The sequence below is a fragment of the Vidua macroura genome, chromosome 6, assembly GCF_024509145.1.
Source record: "Vidua macroura isolate BioBank_ID:100142 chromosome 6, ASM2450914v1, whole genome shotgun sequence".
Lineage (NCBI taxonomy): Eukaryota > Metazoa > Chordata > Aves > Passeriformes > Viduidae > Vidua > Vidua macroura.
Genome location: NC_071576.1, coordinates 23176947 through 23202285, shown reverse-complemented (window position 1 = coordinate 23202285; position 25339 = coordinate 23176947). Strand labels below are relative to the sequence as shown.

The window sequence follows — 25339 nt, the reverse complement described above, 5'->3', positions numbered from 1 at the left end:
ATCCACTAGTCACTCCATCGTAGAAGACCACCGGGCTGGTCAGGCAGGACTTGCCCTTGGTGAAGCCATGCTGGTTGTCTCCAATGACCTCCATGTCCTCAATGTGCATTAGCATAGCTTCTGGGATGATCTTCCCAGACACAGAGGTAAGACTCATAGGTCAGTAGTTTCCAGGGTCCTTCTTTCTACCCTCTTTTGAAATAGGTGCAATGTTTTCCTTTTCCCGGTCACCAGGTACTTCTCCTGACTGTCACCATTTTCCAGATATCATGGAGAATGGCTTGGCAAGTATGGTAGCAAATTCCCTGAGTATTCTGGGATGTATCTCATCAGGTCCCATAGACTCACATATATTCAGGTTCTTCAGGTCATCATGAATCTGATCTTCTCTTATCATGGGAGTGACTTTGCACCCCTAGTCCCTGTTTTGCAATCTGTCCACTCAGGAGGCATAGGGTTGTCAGTGAAGACTAAGGCAAAAAAGAGTCTTTTCCTCATGCATTTTTACCAGTTTGCCAGTCCTGTTTGTCCAAGGGGTACACTTTCTTTGACCTTTCCTTTCTGGCTGACATACCTATAGAAGCCCTTCCTGGAACTCTTTGCATCCCTTGGAAAGTTCAGCTTCAGCCATGTTTTGGCCTTCCTGACTCATCCACTGATGTACAACTGTGAATCCCAAACATCTAAGCAACTTGACTTTGACATGAGTTCTCCATTTTGTGCAAATCTATAGGACTTCCATATGACATGTTCATTTGATTAAAACTTCTATTGTGTCATCTGTAGATTTGACGGACCTCGAGGAAGAGGGTATGACAAATTTGAAGGGTCAAGACCGAGAGGACCTCGTTTTGACTCCCAGCGCTCAGAAGGATACAGGTCACGTTTTGACCGACAGAATACAGACGGACAGTCTTCAAGTAGATGGGGCTCTATCCCACGAGGACCAGCAGGACAGTTTTATACAACAAATGCATCACATGGACACGGTTCCCGACCTAGTGGTCCACGGTGGATGGGGCCCAGGCCTCATTTGGGACAGCAGCAACAGCAGCAGACACAGATAGACTCACAGTCAGAAAGCAAAGAACCTTTTACAGACACAGCTGGCGATCAGCAGTCTGTAAGCAGAACTGAGTCTACTCCTGATGCACAGAGTGCAGGTCCCATTGAGCCAAATGAGGACCTGACAGACACTCAACAGGAACCATCCAAACCTGAAGTCAAAGAACCTAGTTCAGACCCTCCTAAAAAGTGGACATGGAGTTCACACGATCCCAACCAGCAAGTAGAAGAGTCCAAGGCACCCACCCCACCTATTCAGAACCAGAATACAGTTGCCCCTGCAACAGGAAATCAGGATTTGGATTCACCAGATGGCCAGTTGACTGCTTCAGATAGCACCCAGGGCCTACCTGGACCAGAAAGCAGAGGAAAAGGGCCATTCATGCATGAAGATAGAGGAAAGGGACCAGGAAGCAGAGGAAGGGGCCGTGGCAGAGGGCAGGGGGATGGCCGTGGCTGGGGAATGGGCCGTGGCAGGGGAATGGGAAGGATGGATGGTGGCCGGGGAATGGGAAGGATGGACGGTGGTTGGGGAATGGGCAGGATGGACGATGGCCATGGCCGGGGAATGGGCAGGATGGACGATGGCTGTGGTAGAGGATACGTATACAGAGGCAGAGGGCAGGCTAGGCAGGCATCCATCCGTGGCAGGGGAGTGTTTAGGAGAGCAGGCAGCAGGGAGAGGATGCCAGATAGACGGTCAGGCAGCAGGGAGAGGATGCCAGATGGACAGTCAGGCAACCGAGAGAGGGGGCTGGGTGGACGGTCAGATAGCCATGAGAGGGTATTCTCTAACCGAGACAGAGAGCCGCCTGGACGGGCGGGCAGCTGGGATAGGGGACGGGCAGGAAGCCGGGAGAGAGGCCCCGTCAGACGGGCAGGTAGCCGAGAGAGGGAGCCCATGCGGCGGGCAGGTAGCCGAGAGAGGGAGCCCATGCGGCGGGCAGGTAGCCGGGAGAGGGTCCCCGTCAGGCGAGCAGGTAGCCGGGAGAGGGTCCCCATGAGGCGGGCAGGTAGCCGTGAGAGGGACCTGGTCAGGCGGGCAGGTAGCCGGGAGAGGTGTCCCATCAGGAGGGGAGATAGCCATGAGAGGGAAGCAGGAAGATCTGAAACAGGCAATATGGGTAAACCCATTCACCTAGGAGATGACCCTGACAAATTGCCTCCATACCATCGAGATGAAACATTCAGGGGTTCTTGGGGTCATGAAGATGATACAATGCAGGAGGAATTTCCTTTAGATAGTCAAGATGACCCATCTTTGGAGCATGAGCAATTGGATGAGTGGGAAAGAGAACAATACTGGAGAGATCACAACTCTGATTATCAGGATGATTCTGTACATGCATATGACAGAGATGACAGGTTGCAATCCCACCATTCACTGCCTCCGTTGTCTCCCCTGCCACCACTACCTCCTTTATCATCTGATCACGACAGACGAGATTCATGGTGGGATGACTGGAAAAGGCCAAGAGAAAGGGAACTAGAGAGAGATCTAGATAGAACTGGAAGATCCTCACATAGTTATGATCAAGATTTAGACAAAGAATGGGATAGAGACTGGGACATGAGACCTATGGATGACAGAGAAATGGGGAATCGTGACCTGGATATCCCCCCTCTACCACCATTACCACCCCTTCCACCTCTGGACAGGTATCGTGAAGATAGGTGGAGGGACGATAGGAACAGAGATCATTATGACAGAGATCTCAGAGACAGGGGGGAGCTTAGGATTCGAGAATATCCAGAGAGATATGACACATGGCGGGAGAAGCAAGACTACCTTCCTGAAAGGACTGACTGGGAGAGGGAACGGTTGTCAGATAGGTGGTATCCAGATGATGGAGAGAGACTGCGGTCTTTGGATGACCACTCAGATGCATCCCTTCCTCCCCCTTCACATTCGTCTGATATGCTGGGAGCAGATTCAAACCTGGACTCTGACCAGTCCTTGGGAGGAGTGATGGTCCTAAGCCAAAGACAGCATGAGATAATTCTGAAGGCTGCCCAGGAGCTCAAAATGCTTCGGTGAGTTGCCTGGTTCTGTGATTTTGAATAGGAATCCCGTTCCATTGGATCCATTTGAATCAACACAGTAATGGCTTCATTTCTTTTACCCACACCATGATAGTAGGAGCTCATGTGGAACCAGTTATTTGGAGTACCTTTAGTACAATTTTTGTAGATGGCCTTTTTTTTCTGAAATAGATGATTGTCCCTTTCCCCATGAATATGGTGTTCCCTGTATGTTAGTTTCCAGGAAAAATCTGTCCCATCACCTGACCAGTCTTTTGGTTATCCTCAAATATACTTTTGGATAATTGCTTTTCAGTATTTTTGGTGGTGTCAGATGAGCTTAGTGATGATTGCATTTTAGTACTTACCCCTCAAGACCTACATTAATGGGGTTCTTAAGACCTATTATTTTGATGTTGCTCACTTTTAAGTTAAAAGATAGGTGAGTTTTTGTTCATTTGTTTGGGTTTTTTACAGAGCTTCCTCATTTAAAACCCAATATTGTCAGTGAACAATTTTGCCAAAATTGGTTTGATCTTAAGTCCTGGGACTCAGCATAAAAGGATATAACAATTAGGAGGATATGAATGCAAGAGTTCATCAAGACTGCATTTTTAGAAAACAGCTGCTAGACTTCCTAAGGTTTTAATACGTGTTTATTATGAAATTAGTAATAGGAGAGATGGGACTATATGAGGCTTTCAACAACCTAATCTACTGAAAGGAAGGCTGGAACTAGATGATTTTTGAGGTCCCTTCCAACCCAATCCATTTCATGATAGAGATGTTTTGCACTTTTCTTCAGGCTGTTTTGTTTTCAGATTCTTAAGATTGCTGAGCACCTGTCCCATATGGAAGGCCTTAGTTGCATGCCAAAATGCAAGAAAAATAATTTTTTTTTAAAGGGAGGACTTTTATTCTAAATAATTTAATAATTTACTGCAATTAGATTAATTCAATGGTGTTATTAACTGTGAAATCTGTGTTTATAAAGTAGTGTTTGCTAAAAGTTTGGAGTAACATTATTTTCAGCTTCCTGACTTTTTCCCATTGCCTCAGTTGCCCAGCATATGTTTTGCTGTTTATTGTGACTAGCTGCAAGTCAGTCACGTAGGCTAAGGACCATAGTTTGGGAATCACTACGAGCAAAATTTATTAGGGCTTAAATAATTTAAACGTAGTCACTAAAATGTTTTATGTAAAAAGTAGTTACATATACATCTTTCAAGGCCAGTAAAAAGGAGAAATATAAACATGCTACTGATTTTTAATAGAATATGAGGGTAATCTTCAAATTAGTTACACTGGTACTTCTCATTAGTTCTTATAGGCAGATGATTTAAGTCTGAACAGTAGGAAAAACTTTGTGGAGATTACTTATTAATTTTTATGGGGATTTTTTGAGCCAAGAGTTATACCAGTAGTGTGGTACATAATTGCTTTCATCTCCAAAACTAAAGCCTTCATCTGGCTTTGTTTTTAATGTGTGTAAAACAGTATGGTCTCAGTTGCAGACTGTTCTGTATTTGTGATCTAGTGTAGTGCTCAGTTTACTCTTTGTATTTACAAAACACTGAGGATTCTTTTCCTTGAGCCAAGTTCCCCTTCTGCTGAACACTGAACAGATGCATTACTGGTTAGGGTGGTTTCTGTTAAGTCTTGTTACAGAGGGATCCCATTCTTAGTTGTCATTTAGAAACTGCTTCAATACACAGAGTTATTAATAATTGAAAAACCTAGATTAAAAAATGCTAACAAAAACTGAAGAGAAAGGAAATCATATTCACTAGAACTTTGTAATCCAGTGATTGTAGTTCGTACAGCTGAACCTGGTCTCTGCTCTGTAGACTATGTATTGGTTGTATATCAAATAGCATTTTGATATATAAACCAAAGAAGCAAAAGTTAGACTCACTGTTAGGTTTTTTATATATTGTAATCTCTTGTGCTTTGTTGGCCTCAATCCTGTTACCATGTGAACCAGAGCAAGTAACTGAGAACACTTAGTTATGCATTTCCAAGGGGTTTCTTGCTTGCAGAAGGTGTTGACAGAAGCTAAAAATCCAGCTTTTCTCTGTACTGTTCAAATGGAGTGGTTCATGCAAAGCACAAAAGCATAACTACACGTCTCAGGAAACTTGTGATCAAAAAGCACGCAGCTAATACACTAAACGCCTCCATGGCTAGGTGGATGTGAAACAGGGATTTCTGAATCACAGCATTGCCCATGTAAAACCTGCTGTGTCCTTTTCTTCTTTTGGCTTTCTCTCTGATGCTAGTGTGTTCTCACCATGAGCATTGATTTCTTTAATTTTTCATTTAAACTATAGACTTATAACACTTTCTTATGATGCATGTGCAGGGAGCAAAAAGAACAGCTACAGAAGTTGAAGGAGTTCAAACCTGATATTTCCACCCAGGACTCTCCAAGATCACAGAACACAAGCACAAGGCCAGGTGCCTTTCAGGTAAATTCATCTTACACTGATAACATGATGGTAGTACTTACTATTTATATATGTTGGACCAGTTCTACACACTGATGGTCAAATTTCTCTGTGGAATGCCTCCCCAGCGATCATTACAACCTTAGCTATCTTCTGTTGAGGCAAAATAACTTCTTCATTTCTTTAAATTTTCCAAAGCATTTTCTACTCAGTCAGTCTGTGTTGCAGCAGACCTCTCGTTAAGGGTGGAAATGAGCCAAGACACAGACTCTCATTTAACAATGTGAAAAGGGTCCCAGTTTATTCTTCTTTACAGGTTAGCTGTCCTGACTCTGACTACAGCAAACTCCTGCTGTTGGCTTCTCTGACAGACTCTGCTGGCTATTTCCTGCTGGAATTCGACTGCAAGTATTTCCTTGCTGCCTCTGACCACAGGCTTTTACCTAGCTCAGCTATGACTGCAGGCTCCAACAGCAGGCTCCAACTCTATCAGACCCAGACTGACATCACAGCAGATCTTTTGCAGCAGCAACTCTCTTCCCTGTTTCATTCTTCTTTGTGTCTCTCTGGATCATTCCTTCTTCCTCAGGGCTCCTGTACTTCCTCAAGGTCCTCTTCCTCAAGGCTTTCCCTGACTGGCCAACCCATCCCTTCTATCACACTTTTCTTTATTAGTCAGAGCCCATTAAGGGCAAGGCTGTTCTTCTTTGGTAATTGGTATAACTGTGACTTATCAAGGGCGAGGTCATTTGTGATCCCTTCTTCTACACCTACAAGTCCACCAGGTCTTCTGAGTATGACCCATCAGGCATGGTTGCTCATGAGGTTCAACAGTCTAGATTGCTGTGGGATAATGTGCAAAAAGAGGTGAGCTCTCCCAAAACAGGGATGTAAGATTCACAAGAAGACCCTGTTTTTCCTTGCTTAAGTTCTTTAAATTTGCACTGCTTTTTCTACTTCAGGAATTATCTCCTCTTTCAAGTTGGAAAAACTTGAGGGTATGTCCATCAGAAATTGAGATATCTCAATGTAGCATGGGCATTAGCCTTCTGTTTGCTGTTTTTATTGGAATTTTTATTACCTTCTAGAATATCATGAAGTGCATGGAAACTATGTTTGTGTACCTCCATCCTGTTGTGATGCAACTACTCCTGTAAGCAACTGCTTAATTTCCTGTGCAGTTCTGGGAACTGTTCTCAGATGCTTATATTTGGGTTTTTTGATAATTCAGAAATCGGCTGAACTTGTGCAGTCATGCTAACTCAGGTTTATAAATCGTTCCTAGAATGAGTAAACAGCTTTGTTAAATGTATATTGGAGGAGATATCTGAGCTGATGCACCATCTTTGTTCTTCATCACATCTTAACCCCAAAGTTACTCACACCAATAAATTTAGCGTAAGGTATTCTGGGTCTGACATTTAGCCAGACTAGCCTTCTTTGTCCCTTCGTCCAGAGAAGTGTTATGCAGTGAATGAGGCACTGCGTTTTCTTTTTGCCTAGGTGACCTCTTCCTTGTTTACAGTGTCTGTAAAGTAAAATAATAGAACTGGTTTGCTACCAAGAACTGCAGGTATGTTGATGCATTTAGGAAGTTACTTTACTCTATTTTGATATTTTATATCTCACACTACTTCACTCATCTGCCTAGAGGTTTTCAAACAACTTTCGTCTTTCTTGGAATTCTTGCCTCCAGATAGTTCTGCTGTGACTTCGAGTTATTATTACAGAGCTCAGCTTTGTACCTACATCTGTCCTGCAATTTTTGTTGTATGTTGCTAATAAGGCTGCCTGTAACTTGGCATCTGCTCTGATGCTGAAAAGTCTTGGAACATGTGGAGTTTCTTGTGGATGTTTGGTTCATGAAGGATTTGGTTTGGTTTGGTTTTCGACTAGGCAAGACCTTCCAATTTCATATGTTCCTCTGATATTGATTTTATTAAGATTTTTCCAGGTATTTCTGCTCTCTGAATTTTTTCCAGTGGTTTCCACAAAGAAACTGGCCTTATCAATCCTTTTGCATCTCACCAAGCTGTCCTACTTTCAGATTTTCAGCCTTCACACAGACAGCAGGAGTCTTTGCAGACAGCAGGAGTCTTTGGGAATAAACAGTAGACACTTTTGAACTGAGATAGGCCTACTGGAGCTAAAATTGGTAAGGTTATTTTGAAGAAAATCAGTAGTGTTTAAGCCTTCACATAGTGAACAAACGCAAAATTAAATCAGGCCACCAGTTTTTAAAAATAGTCCTCCTACCTGTAGCACCTTGATGGAGGTACTAGAAAATGTGTATGATTTGACTACCAATTGCCATTGCACGTACTGAGGATGAGAGAAGGTTAGTTTACAGATCTACATTAAAAGTGATTTCTGCATCTAGGTCTCTTCTCAGCTATCTTCAGAGGCACCAGTAGAAGCCCAAGCTATTAAACCTTCTCCTGCTGTTATTATAAAGCCTCCCGTGTTGTTCAGACAGCCCACCCCTGTGACAAGACCAAGTGCCCCACTGGCAAGGCCTACTACACCTATGACAAGGCCACACGCTCCAGTTTCTACTCCAACTACAACCCCAAGTCATGGTCAGTCTTTAAAACCATCACCTTCTGCTGTGGAACAGGAACGCTGGGATGAGGACTCTTTCCATGGACTGTGGGACACAAACGAGGATAAAGGTGCAAATATGGAGTACGAGTTGTGTAAGCAGGAGTCGATGATGCCTCCACCTGTCTCTTCGCCTGTGAAAGTACCTGCCGTCCACACCTCCATTCCATCAGCTGTACCAGTGTCCCTTTCTTCAGTTATTCCAGCAGTTCCTAAAGCACCCATCATTCAGCAGACAGTGGATTATGGCCACGGGCGAGGTGGGCATTACAGTGTATTTAAAGAGTTAATTAGTCCTCCTGACTTTTTTTTTTTAAGGAGTGTGCCATGCAAAGTATGCATGTTCTGCAGTTGATGTGTAGACTTGTGTGCATTAATGATGTAATGCTGAGCAGTGCAGTTATAAGGAGTTTCTAACCTTTAACCAGTTATGACTCTGAGTTTAGTGTTTTTCTTGATGCTTTTAGAAAGAGCTATTTCATGTTGGTGAACAGTGTGTATTCCATGGCTACTATTCCATTAATGGTGTATAGCCATGGGTGCTTCTAATAAATACAAAATGATGTGCTGTATTTAGGTTAATACTGATACTTTCCCTTAATCCCTTTGTAGGTGAGTATGGAAATAACTGGGTTAGAAGGTACTTCAGATGGTTACAGTTCTTAGGTGTGACTTAGTGATTTAAAACAGAATGTGGCTGGTGTTTGCATTATTTATATACTGCATAATGGGTGTGAGGTACCCTCTAGGCAGAGAGAGAGACAGAGTCTGGTTCTGAAGGGCATACACCCTATACAGTTGTTTAACACATAAGTAGTGGAGGGCTCTGCTTTTTACTGTTGAGCTTACCAAAGCTAAAATTCAACACTAGTTTTTAAATAGAATTAATCTTCCTCCTTTAACAGGAGTGAAATCATGTCATAAATAAGTTCTTAAACTGTGCATTGTCATTTAAAGAACATTTTTTCTCTCTCTAAAGTACCATAACAGGACTGGAAGCCATATCTGTTCCATTAAGTAGATGTTTTACTAAAAGTTGTTAGAAAAAAATGTCATTGTTGTGAGACTTTGTTACTATTCTTGACATTACAGTAACTCTGTGAGTTATTGAAACTTACAGAGCATTTTAATGTTTATAATTTTCTGACACTGCATGCTACCTGAACTCACCTGAAAAGGCAGAAGTCCTGTTGTTAAGATGGAGTGGTTTACTTACACACACACACAAACCCACTTCAGCCTTTAAAAACCATGGTGCTGTTTATTTATGTAAAGCTCTTTTTGCATTATCCATTAAAAGAAATTATGGTGGTTTGTTATAGTCACTTTTAATGCCATTGACTGATTACTTTTCATGAAGAGGAAAGAAAATGCAAGACGTGTTTTAAAACATTAATTTTGTTTTGTTTATTTTCAACCAGATATAACCACCAGTAAAGTGGAACAGATTCCATATGGGGAGAGGGTAACCCTTCGTCCAGAACCTCTACCAGACAGGCAAACATTTCAAAAAGGTATGAGGTGCTTGGCTAGCTTTCAGTTAGTTAGCTCTTAAGAAAAGTTGTAAGATGCTAAAAGCTTGTTCAAACTAAGTAACTCTTGTTTAAGCTGCAACCACTTTATTCTCTTCAGAGGTCCGTAAGAATAACAGTTTATATTTTCAAGAGGAGTACTGCAGTCAATAACCTAGCCACTTTAAAAATTCAGTTTTGTAGCTTTCAGTAGGACTGCACAGTACGGTTCTCTGTTACAATTTGAAAAAGAGTGTCTGATTAGGTGCATCCTAGCTCACATGTCATATACTTCTCTTCCACTCTTGCCTATTGCCTTCTTTTTCCAAAATAGTAGTTTGGATTTCTATGGGTTTCTCCCTTCAGAGCATCCAGGTCGCTACAATAGAGAAAGAGATCGTGAGCCTTATTTTGAGCGTCAAGGCAATTCCAACACAGATCATCGGGATTTCAAGAGAGAGCGAGAATTGCACAGAGACCGAGGTTCTGTGGACTATGAGCGAGAGAGATTTGAAAAAGAGCGGCATCCCCGAGATGATAGGTACGTGATTTTGGAACACTGTGGAAATCAATACAGTTGAGGCTGTATTGTGCATCAGGTTATCCATTTGGCCTGTGAGGTACATGTTGCCATCACAAAAATACACAAAATACTTTTTTGGCAGGGTTCTTCCTACTACCCCTTCAAGAACTCAGTCTTACCGTGACAAGAAAGACCATCCATCCTCCAGGCGAGGTGGTTTTGAAAGACCACCATATGAACGAAAGACAGATCGTCCAGCATATGATCGTGGGCCTTCCATGTTTGGAGGTACAGTTTCTCTATCTTAAAGTCATGCTAGAATATTATGAAAAATAATGGACTTGAAGAGGTGAAGATTAATTGGTAAAAGATTAATTGATTTGCAGTATTTGTTTGTTCAAAATATATAACTCAGGAAAATCTCTTTGGGTGGTGGCATTTAGTTTTGTTTCTCAGTGGTGTTGAGATCATAAATGAAACAGTTATATACTCTGCTAAAAACTGTCTTTCATTGCAATAGGTTTAAAATTAGAAATGTTAATTATTTTGAGGGCATATATGTGAATTTAACTTAAAATAACGAAGGTCTGTTTAAATCAGCTCAGAACATCTTAATTTTTTTATTTTACTGAACTAAGAAAATTCTTCTGTCCAAACACTGGAATTTGAAGGTGATTGTAGAAATTACCCTGAGGAAAGGATTCCTATTTCTGCTCCATCAATGCCTCGTCAGCCACCACCTGCTCCACGAGTAGAAAGGAAGCCAGAATCTAAAAATGTAGATGATATTTTAAAACCACCAGGACGGGATAGCAGGCCAGAGAGGGTGAGTATATATTCTGAAAGCAGCAAGGTCTGTATTCAGATAAATGCTGGTGGATGTAGTATGTTGGGAGCAAGTGTACATTTGAGGAAGCTCTGGAAATTAGCTTGGTTCCTTTGCAAATGCCTGGAGTGTTGTAGTATAGCTATTAGGAGTCCACAGGAGAGATAAACTTCATTGGAATGCTCAAAGCAAATTAGTAGGTGATATTAGGGTGTTTTGGCCTTTCCTGAGGTCTTCACTTTGGTTTTTGATGTATCAGGGGGAAGGCTTGTCTTTACACAGAGATTTGGCAATGCACCATGTTATATAAAAAAGAACACAATTTAGGCTATAAAACATTTAGGTAAGTTTCATTCAGTTGAATGAAAGAAGTTAGTGAAACTGAACCAGATCCATAACATTCAGCCTAAACTGCTGAGATGATTAACATCAAAAACTCTGAATTATGTGGAACTACTACCATTTCTCACAGCCTGGTTTCTAAAACAGATGGTCAGTGCTTGATGATATGCAAAAGTGTGAACCCACAGCACATAATTCTCCAGAAGAAAATATTTGCAAAAGAGAGTCTGTTAAATGTAGTACAGTATCATATCTTCTTACATGATCTTTGTTTCAGATTGTGATCATCATGAGAGGGTTACCTGGCAGTGGAAAGACACATGTAGCAAAACTCATCAGGGTATGTAAGCAGGCACTCACTGTGTAGTGCTGCTTGTCTTTTACATGTTCTTCCTCTACTGTTTGTTTTCCTGGAATTCAAGTCTGTTGTTATTTCATGTTCCATGTCTTCATGTGCTGTGTGAATCTCCTACCAGTATTAGCAAGGAGGAGGAATACTACTCTCTTCTTGTTTTTACTATTAAGCAGGGAACTGCTGTTGACCAAAAGTATTTTGAAGATTCTGTGTAGCAGAATGGAATTTCTACAGCAAAGGTATATGCTTTCTTTTTGCTTTCTTCCCAGGATAAGGAAGTAGAATGTGGAGGACCTGCACCAAGAGTGCTCAGCCTGGATGACTACTTTATCACTGAAGTGGAGAAAGAGGAGAGAGACCCAGATACAGGGAAAAAAGTTAAAAAGAAGGTAGTCTTAATTCTGTTGCTTTTCTTGACAAAGAAACAAGTAATTCTGGAAAAACGGTGGCAATCAGAATTCCAGCCTGTGGGTTGGGAAGAGTGCAGAGGTCTGTGGGCTGTTTTTCAAATCAAGCCAATATAACTTAGGGTTATATTAGGGTGGTATGAGCAAATTCTTAAAAACTGACCTGAAAGGTGTTTTTCTCACCAGTGTACCACCACCAGTGTACTTTGTAGTCATGCCATTCAGGTGTTGAATATTAGCCATTTTACAGATGTCCTCTTTCTTAATGCTTTTGTCCTTGGTAAAGGTGATGGAGTACGAATACGAAGCTGACATGGAGGAGACCTATCGTACCAGCATGTTTAAAACTTTCAAAAAGACCTTGGATGACGGCTTCTTTCCCTTCATTATCCTTGATGCTATCAATGATAGAGTGCGACACTTTGAACAGTTTTGGAGTGCTGCAAAAACAAAGGGGTTTGAGGTAATGGAGCCTAAATAGCATTTGAACTTGCTGACAGCCATATGCTGATGTTTCTAAACTTTTGAATGGAAAGTGTCTCCCACATTCAGGAAAAAATGCTATGGTTTACAGTTACAAATTTACCTTTCTTAAAGTGTACAACTGCAGAGTGTATCACAAGGTAGAAAAAGAGCTCTAAAAATTGGTTTACAATATTTAACATTGTCTTTTTCTTTCTAGGTCTACTTAGCTGAAATGAGTGCAGATAACCAGACGTGTTCCAAGAGGAATATTCATGGGCGCAAGCTCAAGGATATCAGCAGGGTAACTACATACATCTGGAGTCATACTGTGCTTTTGGGCCCGCTGTTGTTTGAAAAGTATAGACTACATAATGCTTACAATTTTCCTCTAAGAAATACTGGTAATTATTTCATGGGATTCATTAAAATTAACTGAAGTACAGATACATCCTGTTAGCAATCAGAAACCAAATTTTCCAATGAATCTGTTAGATTTTTAGAGGCATTTCATTTCTGTGTGTGTTTTGGTAGATGTCTGATCACTGGGAGGCAGCACCACGCCACATGATGCGCCTGGACATTCGTTCTCTGTTGCAGGATGCTGCTATCGAAGAGGTGAGAATCTCTGTGCTTGTTAAAACTGCAGATTAGGTCAATGTGACTATACTGAAAATATGAAGTAGACAAAGATGTGGTCGCAGCAAGACACTTTAGAAAGCCAGAATCTCTGTGTCAGGAAAGTGTATTTTGTTATTATGAATTACCCCAAGCATGAATGTACATTTTTACCTTTTATCACCTTTTTGAAGCTCAGACTTAGGTGTCTTTGAGCAAAAGTTGAAGTCACTTTGCTCTTAGCAACTGTTGAATACTAATTAAGGAGATTAAAGAGAATATTTGCGTTCTTAAATGAAACTCAGTACTTTTTACAGGTTACTGAATTATTTAGATCATATTTTGAGAAAGCAGCTGGAGAAAATAAGATAAGGAAATAAACAAATTTTAACTCAGTCCTAGTTTTGAGAAATACAGATGTTTAGCAGAGAATGAAGAAATAAATAACATGTAGCAGAAGGTTATAATTGCCTTTTCACTTCATTTGCATTTTGCCGTGACATGCATCTTTGGTGTGTCAGCTTACTGTATTGTTGCATTCTTCTTTGGCAGTTGTGTCAAGAGCTCTGGGCATAAATTAGTGTGTTAGTTGTGTGGTCTTTGTGAATGAACCATAGCTTGCTGCTGTCAGAACAGATCTTGACATGGCCATAGAAGCTGATGAACTGCTGAAGTAGACAGAGGGTCTTTGCAGTTTGTCATGACGTTAGCAGGTTATTATTGCATCTCCAAATTCTTTGTACTGGAAAATAGTAATCTTTAAGAAGACAGCAAAAGGTTCCACTCTAACGTAGGCTCAGAGAACGGCAGATTGGGATTTACAAGGTTTTGCAAATTATGTAAAGAACTGTACAGACTTGGAGAGTTTTATTTATTCCAGAGTATATGCATGGGTCCCCAGTACAGGTGTGGAGCCCATGAAGTATTGCATTAGATGAGCAGAGTTAGATGTTATGTCTTCATTCTTCTATTTTGTTATGCTGAACTCTGTGGTTACTATTATTCTTCATTATGATTTAAAAATACATAAAAGATAAAGGCTCAGTAGAGATGTTCTATGCAGAGACAGCCATTCCGGGTATATATAAATGGCAAGTTTAAGAACTTTTTCTGAGATTGTAAGTTTGGAAATATGATTGTGTGGGAAGCAAGAGAAATATCTTGCTGTTATAGATAGTGGTAACGCAAGGAATGCATGTGAAGGAAGAGAATGAACAATTTTTGCTTTTCCCCAGAAAATCTTTGTAAAGAATATTCTTTGTTATTCTGTTGCTAGAAGAGAACATACTTCTTAGGAAAGCCAGAATGGACACAGAATTCATATATATTTTGTCATCATACTTTGAAAGATGAATCCTTTCTTTTCTATTTGAATTTGGACACCTCTACTTACTCTGTTAAAAAGAAAATAATTAAAATCCAGATAATGCCTTGTAAGTCTGTGCATGTGCTTTGGAACAGGTGGAGATGGAGGATTTTGATGCAAATATTGAAGACCAGAAAGAAGAAGTCAAGAAGGACACAGCAGAGGAAGAAGAAAGTGAACTGGTAGGAGACACATCAGCCATCCCTAACAAATTGTTCATTAATGTGTCTGAGAGAGAATCTCAGTCTTACAAATGCCAACCCATTGCTGTTCTTAGCAGTGTGATCTTAACAAACATGTTTCTAGTAGTTTTTTACTTAAACCTTTCTAGGAAAACTTTAATGATAAATAATATTATTTCTTCCTAATTTATTTCTAAGAATATGTGAGTATGTGCTACAAACAGTATTGTCAACAGAGCATGGTAACATGCTTCATAGAGACATTTTAAATTGCAGTACATAATAGTGCTGTCTTCCAGATAATCTAAGAATTACACAAAGTGGAGGGATGGGAACAATGGGCAAAGGCTAATTTAACTTATTTCCTTTCACATGTCTAAAGAACTCTCCTCAACTATAACAGTATATGATAACAGTTATGAAAACTGCTTTTTCTGCCACGGTTGACTGACTTTGTTTGTCAGGTGGTATTTCCAAGGTGAGGCATTAGGTCTCTTGGATAAATAAAGGTTACAGAATTGCCCTGAGGGTTGGCTTTTTTAGGTATGTATTTAAAAGGCTACGAAAGGCTTCCTGCTGTAACTTCTTGGTATGTGTTGGAGCTGCAGCTGGTCCGTGCTTGATGAGTTGAATGTCTCAAATCTTGGTGCCCACAACCAAGTAGTTAAAAGTTCAATAAACAGGAAGTAACCAAAAATGACTGAGTTGAGCAAAGTGTTTTTCCTTGATGGAAATTTACTATTACTCAGGAGTGGCAGGTCAGAAAGCAGTTGAAATCAGAATTTTAAAAAGCTTAGGAAAAGTGGATTCTAATAAACGTCTGGTTTTTTCAACATGACTCATTTATTCTCTTTACTAAATTATTCTTTGGCGCAGAATATGAGACTGCATAAAGTGTGGCTTGAACATTTGAAAGATGCATCCATGTTTACAAGAATATGGCTGCTAGACCCATTTCCATGAGCTATAGTTAAAAGATAAAGTTGGCTTTAGCTTTTGAGACATCTGTGCATAAATCTGTGTGTGTATGTGTGTGTTTATGGGTTCCGGGGAGTGTCCTAATGTACAGCACTTATAACACTGAGCCTTTTCTTTGAGACAAAGGGAAAGCAAAAAGTAATCTGCATATTAGAATGTGTTCAATTCAGATTCACAAGATATGAAAAAGAGCATTATCTGCTGTGTGTAATCTCTGGAATTCAGTCAGATGGCTAATCTCAGAGAATTATGTCAGACAGAAAGTGGAACAGGACACTGTATTCGGTATCTCTTGCCCTTTTGAGAGCATTTGATAAGGGTTCTGCAATTCGTTTTGCTGCATTTAATCCTGTGAGAAAAGGGAGGTCTGAAGCTCCTGCCATCTGGCAGATACCTTTGAAATACCCAACTGTCTTGTACCAAAGGATAAAGTCTGAATCTTTGCTTATCCTATTTGAGGACCAGGATATTGTATAGATTCAGCACACAATAGGCCATTTCACACCATCAAAGTCACTCTTCTTGCTATTATCAACTCCCATTGTTTGTAGCATTCAGACAATTCCTGCTTTTCTGTGCTTGATGGTATGAATTATTGATACATTTAACTTAGTGTTCTCACCAGAGTATCCCACATTACTTTGTTTAATGCAGGCTTTTAATGCTGCGGTGTAAACTTTCTGAGCAAGCTTGAAAGTGCAACTTGGTTTAAATGTATAAACATATGTATATACATGAAGTTTATTTGTTACAAGAAAATATTGCAGCACAAACTAGTTTGGTTTACATTAATTACAGATTTGATTAAAACCAAGAAAATCCAGAGATCTGATAACCTCAAGTCACTGATATATGCTTGGTAGAAAAAAGGTCATTCAAGGATTTTTTAAGAGCAATGCTGAATATAATCAAATGCAGTGTGGCTCTCTGGAATTTAGTGAAATACACAAATTTAGTAACACATAGTATTAACAAATACACATATATTTTTACCACAGTGGAAGCAACCTATAAATAAAGCAGGAAAGAAGTTAGTGTAATAAAACTGGTTTGTGGATTGTTTCTTTTCGTCTTGAAATCTTTTAGAGTAGTTCTTTTCCCTCTCTATTAAAAAATAATTAAATTGTCTCGGAGGGCTTCCGTTCACTACCTTGAGCTTTTCTTTGTGATTGCAGAGGAACATAAGTACTTTTATACCAAAACTGAACAGCTGAAATAAGGGTTACTTAATAACAATTTACTTATGTCAGAGAATATAAAAAGAAAATATAACAAGAGGCTAACTAAAATAAATACCTTTTTGCCAAATTTATTTTCATTATGTTCATTTACAAAGAATAAACTGGCTAAAGGTCATTACACATGGTGACATTATTTGTTGAGCAAAATTGTTTTATAAGATCATTGCGCTAAGAGTACCATTTTAAAATGAAAAGTAATACTTAAATCCTAGTGACTCAGCAGATACTTTCATTTAAACAAAAGAAATTGTTTAATTGTGGATTAACCACTCATACATGAATTTAGTGTGTCCCTTCAAAAGGAGTAAGTGAAGCTTGTGTGTACTAAATCTGGGAATGTGTTCTTAAAAACTTACAGTAAATTTTTTATTTGTGTTTGTAAAGCTTTGAATATTCTTTATGCCTGAAAGTTGTGTTGCAGTGACTTTGCCACCTGGAATAATACAATACAGTAACTGCACACAGTGCCATTGCTGTCTGTCAGACTCATTCTGGAGTTCTGTGTTTGCAGAGGGCAGCACTCTTGTAATGAATTGCAAGGGCTACTGAAATCACTGAATGGGAAGTGGATGCAGAAGTTCTGAAATACCGAGTAACTGGTCTCCATCTGATAATGAGAATTGTGCCTTACCAAAAGAAATACCTTAAACTCCCATTGTAATGCTGTTTCCAGTTCAAAAGTGATATGCATGTGTGTCTCTCTCTAATCCTCCGAGCTTCTTTCTGTGTATGATTTAGGGTTACATTCCGAAAAGCAAATGGGAGATGGACACTTCTGAGGCAAAGCTAGGTGGGTATTTATTTTTTCCTGTTTCTTATAGTTGCTATCTAATGATGTTTGCAAGACTTGAATTTTTGTTTTTACTGTGCCTCCTTACAAAGACAAATAAATGCGTTTATTTCATACATGTGTCTGAAGCTGCAAAAGCGTCTATACAGAACAGGAATTTATCTCCTGCCAGAGGCAGGAGACTTTACTACTTTCTAATCATCACTGTTTTATATACTCATTAATTGTTGTTCCATCTGTTCAAAGAAAGTACTTTGTCTTCAAATTTGAAAGAAACAGTATTTATATTCTTCATCTTTCTGTGTTTATTATTTTTATATAAGCAAAGAGTCAACTCACATCGCACTGTACTCTTTTTCATATTGCATACCTTTTTTCCTAAGTGTCATTAGTAACTTTTTGCGTTCTTGGCGACATGCCTCATAGCTGAACTGTATTGAAGATGTTTCTCACTTTTCAAAATTGACATCTGTGAGGACAAAGTAGCAGCATGCTTTGAAATTGCTTCTGAATTATTAGGTGTCAGTATATCTTTTCAACATCTTAGGCATTGAAAAATTTAAAGTTCATTATGCTTTGCAGTTCTAGGAGAGCAATAGAATTCTTCTTAGTAGTATGTAAAATGGACTTTCCAAGAGCACAAGGGCATGATTTTTGCTGTACTTTTTTGTTCTCATTAGTGCTGATATTAGATTCTGTCAAAGTCAAAAGGAACTTTCAGGCAGAAATGCATGCACCACGGCTGTGATGAAAGGATTATTCATGGAAAGGGTTTTCTGGTCATTATGATCAGTTTTGTTGTGTATTTTTTTTTTACTGAACAGTAAAAGTTTTAAATGAAGGTTTTAGCTAGGCAGTCTGCTCAGAACTGCTATTTTAGTATCATGTCCATGAGAAGTTACAAATAGCTAAACTGGACACAGCATTTCTTAACATTCTGAGGTTTGCTTATTCATGTGTGGTACAGCCCTGTGCATCATAACTTTCCAATAACCAAAATCACAACTGCACCATAGAAATAGCATTAGGAGGGTCTGGTTTACATAAAGCAGCCTTTCACCTTTTGCTGTTAAGGGCTTAGCTACACCATCTCTTCTCCTGCTGTGCTCTCTTTTAAGTCATAGGAATAGTTGTGGATTACATTGATGTTGTAGCACCTGCAGTACAAGCAGAGGCACCTTGTATTCAATGATTTTGGCATACCAAACAGCTGGGCAGTTACACAATTAAGCTAGGATTGGTCTGCATTTTTGTTACCAGCAATGATTAATTAAATAATGTAAAAATATTTCTGAAGTTCATGCTAAGAACTGTGTTGCGTTTCCTTCCATAATGAAAACTCCATAACCTAAAAAACATTTTTATACGGTCTCCACTTAAATGTAAAATGGGGAGAAGCAGCAGAGTCACTTTTATGCTGAAGTTACTTGCAAGGCTGTTGAAATAATCCTTTAACAGTCAAACTTCATTAACAAACAGGATGTTAGCATGCTGCAAGACACAGATCCAGGTGCTGAGAAGGGCTTTCTATTAAATCTGTATTCACAATTTTACTTTTATAACTACCCTCTAGATTCAGTTTCATATATATGTAGGTCTGTAGATTAAAAGTAAATTCTGACAGAACTTACTTTTTTTAAAAGCCAGGTATTCCTATGTAAAGAATGCAGTTTCTTTGGAAAATTACTCTGCCAGGGCAGTCAGTGTTTAGCTTAAGGTGTATATTAGAAGTACTTGTAGTCTGTGAGTAAGAATTACTATATTTAGTTCACAATAACGCTTCAATGTAGATGATCAATTATAATTATTTCTGGAAAAGCATGTAAGCTGTGGTGTGCATGAGTTACTCCAAAACTAAGTTATTTCCTGGGAGCTGGCCTGCCCATTAGGTTGATTGCATTAGTCCCAGAGGGCACACATTTGCAGAATGATGTAAGTGCAGACTCCAAAAACAATGCTCTGGGTCTTGTTTTCCTTTTTTTGTTTTCTTTCTGAGTAGAAGTTGTTACAGGAGAGCACAGTAAAGTCTTGCTGATTGTAATAAACCTCAGAAAATGTCTGAAAAGTTTGAGTTCTAGCTGCAAACACTGACTTGTGACAGTCACCAAACATATGCCCCAGAGCTCTCGCTTCAGCACAAATTTACTTTATTCTTACATTCCTCTTAAGTATGTGTGTGATTTATCATTTCCTTATGTGCTGTGCACAGCCACAGTTTCATTCTGAAAGTCTGTTCATGGGTCTTCTCAGTGCATAGTGCACAAAGATTCTTATATTGAAATTTAAATAACGGACTCTAGTTTTTAAAATTTGACTGTAGTGTTTAGTGCAATACTCTGTTTCAAGGTGTGGCTTAGTGACAAGTTCTACAAACTTTCAGGAATGGAGAAATGAGCTCTGGTGTACCTGAAACTTTGATACCATTGTAAAATTTGCTCTAGAATACAAGTGGGATTCTACATAAAATTTTGTGGCTTTTGTATAAGAAGGGCAAAATTTAACTGATTGATTTATTTAGGTTTTGAAGGAGCTAATTAAATTAGTTGCTTTCAGATGCTACTTTAAAAATTCTAAAGGTGGGTTTTCAGAAATGCTTCTGCTTTGTTGTTTTTAAATATGATATGATATGATAAAATGATGTTCAGTAGTTTAGCACTAAATAATCATCAGCCATAAATAATCACAAGTACCAGTATTACAAAATGACATCTTGAATCACAAGCACCAGTGTTACAAAATGACACCTTGTCCCATTTTCAGAAAAGAATATTCTGAAATAATCCTTTATGGCAGGTTTTTGACATTTGTGTAGTGCCTGCTGCATGACACATGTACCTTGAACTGCAATAGTATGGATGGGAGCAGACCTCTCTGGAAAAGCAGTCCAGCTTCAAACATGGAAGAACATAACTTCTTAAAATAAATCCTGTGTAGCAGTAAAAAAGAGGGACAGAGGGGAACTGCATATTCAGAACAGCTTCTGAGCTCTCTACTGGCATTTGAACATTACACATTCCTTGGTGATGGTTTCAGTTGTTTGGTGTGCAGCAAGGAGTGGGAGACTTAACTTACTTTCACATCGGTAATGAGGTGAGCTTGCACCATGGCTTCTTTCCAGCAGGAATATGTCTGTCTACAGGTACTTCCCAACAGAGAGCTCCTCCATTTTCACTTCTTCATGTTCCTAAATACTCCTCAATGAGTTTGTTGATCTCCTTTTCAATGTTATTTTTTTCTGGAAATGTTTAATGCCACAAATGATCTGCACTGATTGAATGTAGCTGGAGTAACAGAGGAATTTTGTATAAATCAATTTTGTCTTCTAGAGGGAGTGTCGCCTTTCTGTGGAGATTGAGCATCAAATTTGGCAGATGTAACTTAGAGCAAAAGAAGAACCTTAACTAAATAATGTAATAGATACAAATATTCTGAACATTTTCTTAAATGTTGGCTATTTTAAGAAGCAGAGGGATTATAATGTTTTATTAGAGAAAGTTCTGTATCTGTTCCAGGGAAATGGGGCAGAGGTGGAGTCTTTAAAAGGTTTTGAGGTGTATGAGGGAGAAATAACTCAATTGGTTTATGGACTTTAAATTATACTAGCATGTCTACAGTACCATTCCCTCACATTATCTTCATTGTTACTCTTCTCTCTCTCATATTAAGTAAAAAACTCATCTCTGAACTGAGTTTCTTTAAGTACATACATTTTGAACATCATCTTCTGCTATCCAGAAAATAATGCTGCCTTGTATTTGGTCTATTTCTGAGGCCTTTTGTGGGTGAATATAATTACAACAGTGACTTTTGAAACAGTATTTCTAACATCACTGGTAATGATTTAATGAATGTAATTGCCAAGCTTTAGTGTTCCTTCTACACATACCTGAATTGTTGGCTTATAAATTGGTAGTTTACATTGACAGAAGTAACAGAATTTCCTTTGACTTGTAGAGCTGGTTTTCCTTTCATGCTTTGTTGTTCATAATCTTACAATGAATGTTTCATCTCCTTTCCAAAGACAGTTTGCCACATAATTTCAAGAAGGTGTTGTTTTCTTTACTAAGAATAAGTGTCTAAAGTGGAACAAAATTTTAGAACCTAAGAACGGAATTGTTTCTCCTCATGTATCGGTTCAATAAGAAAAAGAAGAAAATGAGGACTGTTGGACAAACGTACTGCTCAAATAATTATGACTGACCTCTTACACCATGAAAGAAAAGATTCTGAGATATTTTTCTCCCAGTCCTGGAAGACTTTTTAAGTGGTTTGCCTTATGGGGAGAGAAAAAGAAAGGGAAGGATCAGGCTTTCCAAGGAGTGTTTTGTTTAGCAATATCTCAAAAACTTGTCTTTGATGCATTAAGTTATATAATTGCCACTTGTTCTCTGAAACTGCATGTATGCCATGTTTGACACAGTATTGATCCCCAAATTTGGGAAAAATGCTACAGCTTTAGTATTGTGTTCAAATACAGAAAGATGGATCCGTGGTTCCTAGCTATTGTTGGCTGTATTGTACCTGTAAGGACAGACTCCATGTAGATCCAGAAGAGCAAACTTTTTCTCCCTCATATAGAAAACAACACTGAGTGTTATTGCCACACAGTTAACATGAAAGATCAATAAAACTTGAAAACTGTGTTGAGTCTTCTTTAGTTTATTTCAACTCTTATCATTACACCTGTCAAGACAAACTGGATGTACAAATTCTGCTGCTCATTCTTTTGAAAAAATTTCCACTCTCGTCTTGTTTGTGTGAATAATGGAAAAAATAATCTCCCTTAACGCTGAGGCTCTGTGTTTGTTCTCAGACAAGCTGGACGGTTTGCGGACTGGCACTAAAAGAAAACGTGACTGGGAAGCAATTGCCAGCAGAATAGAAGATTATCTGCAGCTTCCAGATGACTATGATACACGTGCTTCTGAACCTGGAAAGAAAAGGGTAATAAATTTTCAAATGACTTACTGTCTGTGTGTAACCCTTTAATGGTCTCTGTGAAAGAGAGTTTATATCAAGTCATTCAATGTCTATGAATATGGGAATTTCATTGACTCCCTTTTCATTTTGCTGTTCCATTAGATTCAGTAAGAGATTATGCTTGCAAGTAGGGTCTTCCAGAGGTAAACAGTTATTACAGGGCTAGGAATTGTAGATAATACAGATTAACTATGCATGACATGGTCTGAATACCAAGGGCTGCATGTTTAAATTCTGTTGTGAAAAAAGGGGGTAAATCATAGAGGGAGACAAAAGAGGTAATAGAAAGAGGTAATGCTTTTTTTTTTTTTTTTTTTTTTTCTTTGCAAAATAGACCAGCTTTTGCAACTAGAAGTAATTTGAATTGTCAGTGTTTGGGTATTGTTTTGCTCTGTAATGTCAAATAGTAAACTGATAGCACTGGACAGTGTGTCTGAGAGAAATGGAGGTACTTAAGGCATTGGAGGAGAATGATGGTGGAAGAAAGCTGACATTGCTTATCAGTAGAAATGTCAAGGGAAATCCAGGTAGACTGTGGACAGGGATGTGCTGGCAGAAAATTGATAGGGCTATGTTCACACGGGCCTGAATGAGACTAGTCAGTATGCAAAGAACTCTTTCACTTAGTGTTTTTTCTTGTCCTGCAATGGTGTGTTTCAGCTGAGTTTCTGGCCTGGAGCCTTTCTTCATTGCATCTCTCCCTCTCTCCCTCCCATCGCTGTCTTGTTTTGGAGGTGTCACTGTGTATGTTGAACAGGATAAATTAAAGGAATCTGCATTACCACGAAGAGGTGCAATGCAGATAAAGAGATGTAAAGATGGGGAAATAACATATGTATGAAAACGTTACTTAGTGTAAAGAAATAGTGGAAAATTTTAAATAGAAATATATTAGGGAAGACAGAGAAGAAAACTGCCCTTCATTCATTTATTCATTGCTGACTTACTCTTTAACACTGTCTTTCTGTAGTTTCATAGTCATCTTCTAGATGTTTCCATTGTGCAACTGAAAGACAGATTTCCCAGAAAATTAAAACAGTAAATGAGTCTTGGATAATTCTTCCTGCAGAAAGTGTTGCTTTGAACAGAGAAATAATTGTAGTAGTTACACTTCAACTCTCAGAACTATAGCACTGAAATGGAAAAAGCTTACCATCTATATCTTTCATCTACTCCATAGAGCACCTGGTATATTCAATTAAAAATAATTCCCCTCTTTACCTATCAGAAAAAAGTAATACTTACCTGTTCTAAGGAAAATTAGTAGAAATTAGTATTCTTGTATTCTTACTTGCAGTGGAAAGCCTAGATTCATATCAGGGTTTCTTGGAAGATTATTGTACTGATAGGATGTTCTCCATAGGTGCGATGGGCAGATCTAGAAGAAAAAAAAGATGCTGACAGGAAAAGGGCCATCGGTTTTGTTGTTGGACAAACCGACTGGGAGAAGATAACAGATGAAAGTGGCCACCTTGCCGAGAGAGCCCTCAACCGCACCAAGTATATATGAAAAAGTGGTTAAGTGGATTTTTGTGCCTTTAAGGTAAATATTCATCTTCCATTGTTTCATCAATATTTATAGCCTTGATGTTTTTCAAGAGTTGAGGCTGCAGTTGACCTCATTGTTAGAGTTCTCCCAGACAAGGTTATTTGATTTGGGACTTTGTATAATAGGTGTCAGCTGTGCCTATGTCAACATGCACACTTCTGTACAGCACCTGACAATAAAGGGGGAAGAATTATCAGCTCTCAGACCTCCCAACCTTATTACAAGGAAGCTTGTGGTTCCATTTAGAGTAGTTTAGCTGTGTGCCTACTAATCCTGTTGAGTTCAGGTGTGGCTTATTTTATCTTAATTCTAACCATGTTAATTGCTGGTTTATGTTACATAACAAACTTTTCCTTTTTTTACAGGCCATTTGCTCTGCGGAGATGTGAACCAAGGTGTCATGAGCATCTTGCATGGATCATGTCACTCCCACCTTCACAGTTTTTCTTTGTTACTTTAGTTTCAGCAATTTTCTTGAGATACTGGCAGATAACCAGTGCCCTCAAAAAACTCATTGAATCCCACTACTCCTAAGTGAGAGAGAAAGTTTACTTTTTAATATTTTTGGAGGGGAGGGAGGGGGAGGGTCGGTAGTTTTAGCTGCTCTTTGTGGGATAAAGTGGAAGGATTAGACAGATGTTACCTCCACTGTACCATCACAGAATGTTTATCACCTTTGCTCTGTGGATGTTCTCGTTTTATACTGTATGTACCTTGTAGCTTATTGTATTAGGAAGCAGAACAATAAATTTCACTATAAACTCAGTGTTCTTGGTGGACCATAGAGTATGGTTTTTGTTTGACGTTTTAAATGTGGTCTGTGTTCACTTGTTAGTGCTCAGAACCATCCTTACCTGGAAGACATACTGTGCTCGTATTCTGGAACATGTCCTGTCTTCTAGATTTTTCACCTGCTCTTCTTCTCATAGATAGATCCATTAAGGCCCCAGGTCTTGCTGGCCTTTAGGACTTCATGTTCCTGGAAAGCAGGAATATTGTTATGTTTGGATTCTAGTTTCTCAGTTATGTCAAATTTTCATTACTACGTGAGTATGAATTCTGTTGGGTGGTTCT

General features: G+C 39.1%; 1 protein-coding gene across 5 annotated transcripts in view; it reads left to right on the top strand.

The window, feature by feature from the left end:
- The window catches only part of YLPM1 (YLP motif containing 1), a 35739-nt gene extending 10709 nt beyond the window's left edge, over positions 1-25030 (top strand). Inside the window, exons 5-21 of one of the 5 annotated variants that reach the window (XM_053979504.1) lie at positions 787-3099; positions 5450-5555; positions 8152-8395; positions 9557-9649; positions 10013-10187; positions 10312-10457; positions 10808-10995; positions 11615-11677; positions 11962-12081; positions 12386-12562; positions 12782-12865; positions 13096-13179; positions 14641-14727; positions 17685-17736; positions 22550-22680; positions 24080-24259; positions 24631-25030. In XM_053979504.1, the coding sequence (XP_053835479.1) occupies positions 787-3099; positions 5450-5555; positions 8152-8395; positions 9557-9649; positions 10013-10187; positions 10312-10457; positions 10808-10995; positions 11615-11677; positions 11962-12081; positions 12386-12562; positions 12782-12865; positions 13096-13179; positions 14641-14727; positions 17685-17736; positions 22550-22680; positions 24080-24226 (4210 nt within the window). In that variant the 3' untranslated portion in view covers positions 24227-24259; positions 24631-25030. Of the gene's footprint in view, positions 1-786; positions 3100-5449; positions 5556-7914; positions 8396-9556; positions 9650-10012; positions 10188-10311; positions 10458-10807; positions 10996-11614; positions 11678-11961; positions 12082-12385; positions 12563-12781; positions 12866-13095; positions 13180-14640; positions 14728-17684; positions 17737-21062; positions 22378-22549; positions 22681-24079; positions 24260-24630 lie in introns of those variants that run through there. The other 4 variants (XM_053979503.1, XM_053979502.1, XR_008437459.1 and 1 more) reach the window with 4 other exon arrangements.
- The last annotated feature ends 309 nt before the right edge of the window (positions 25031-25339 follow it).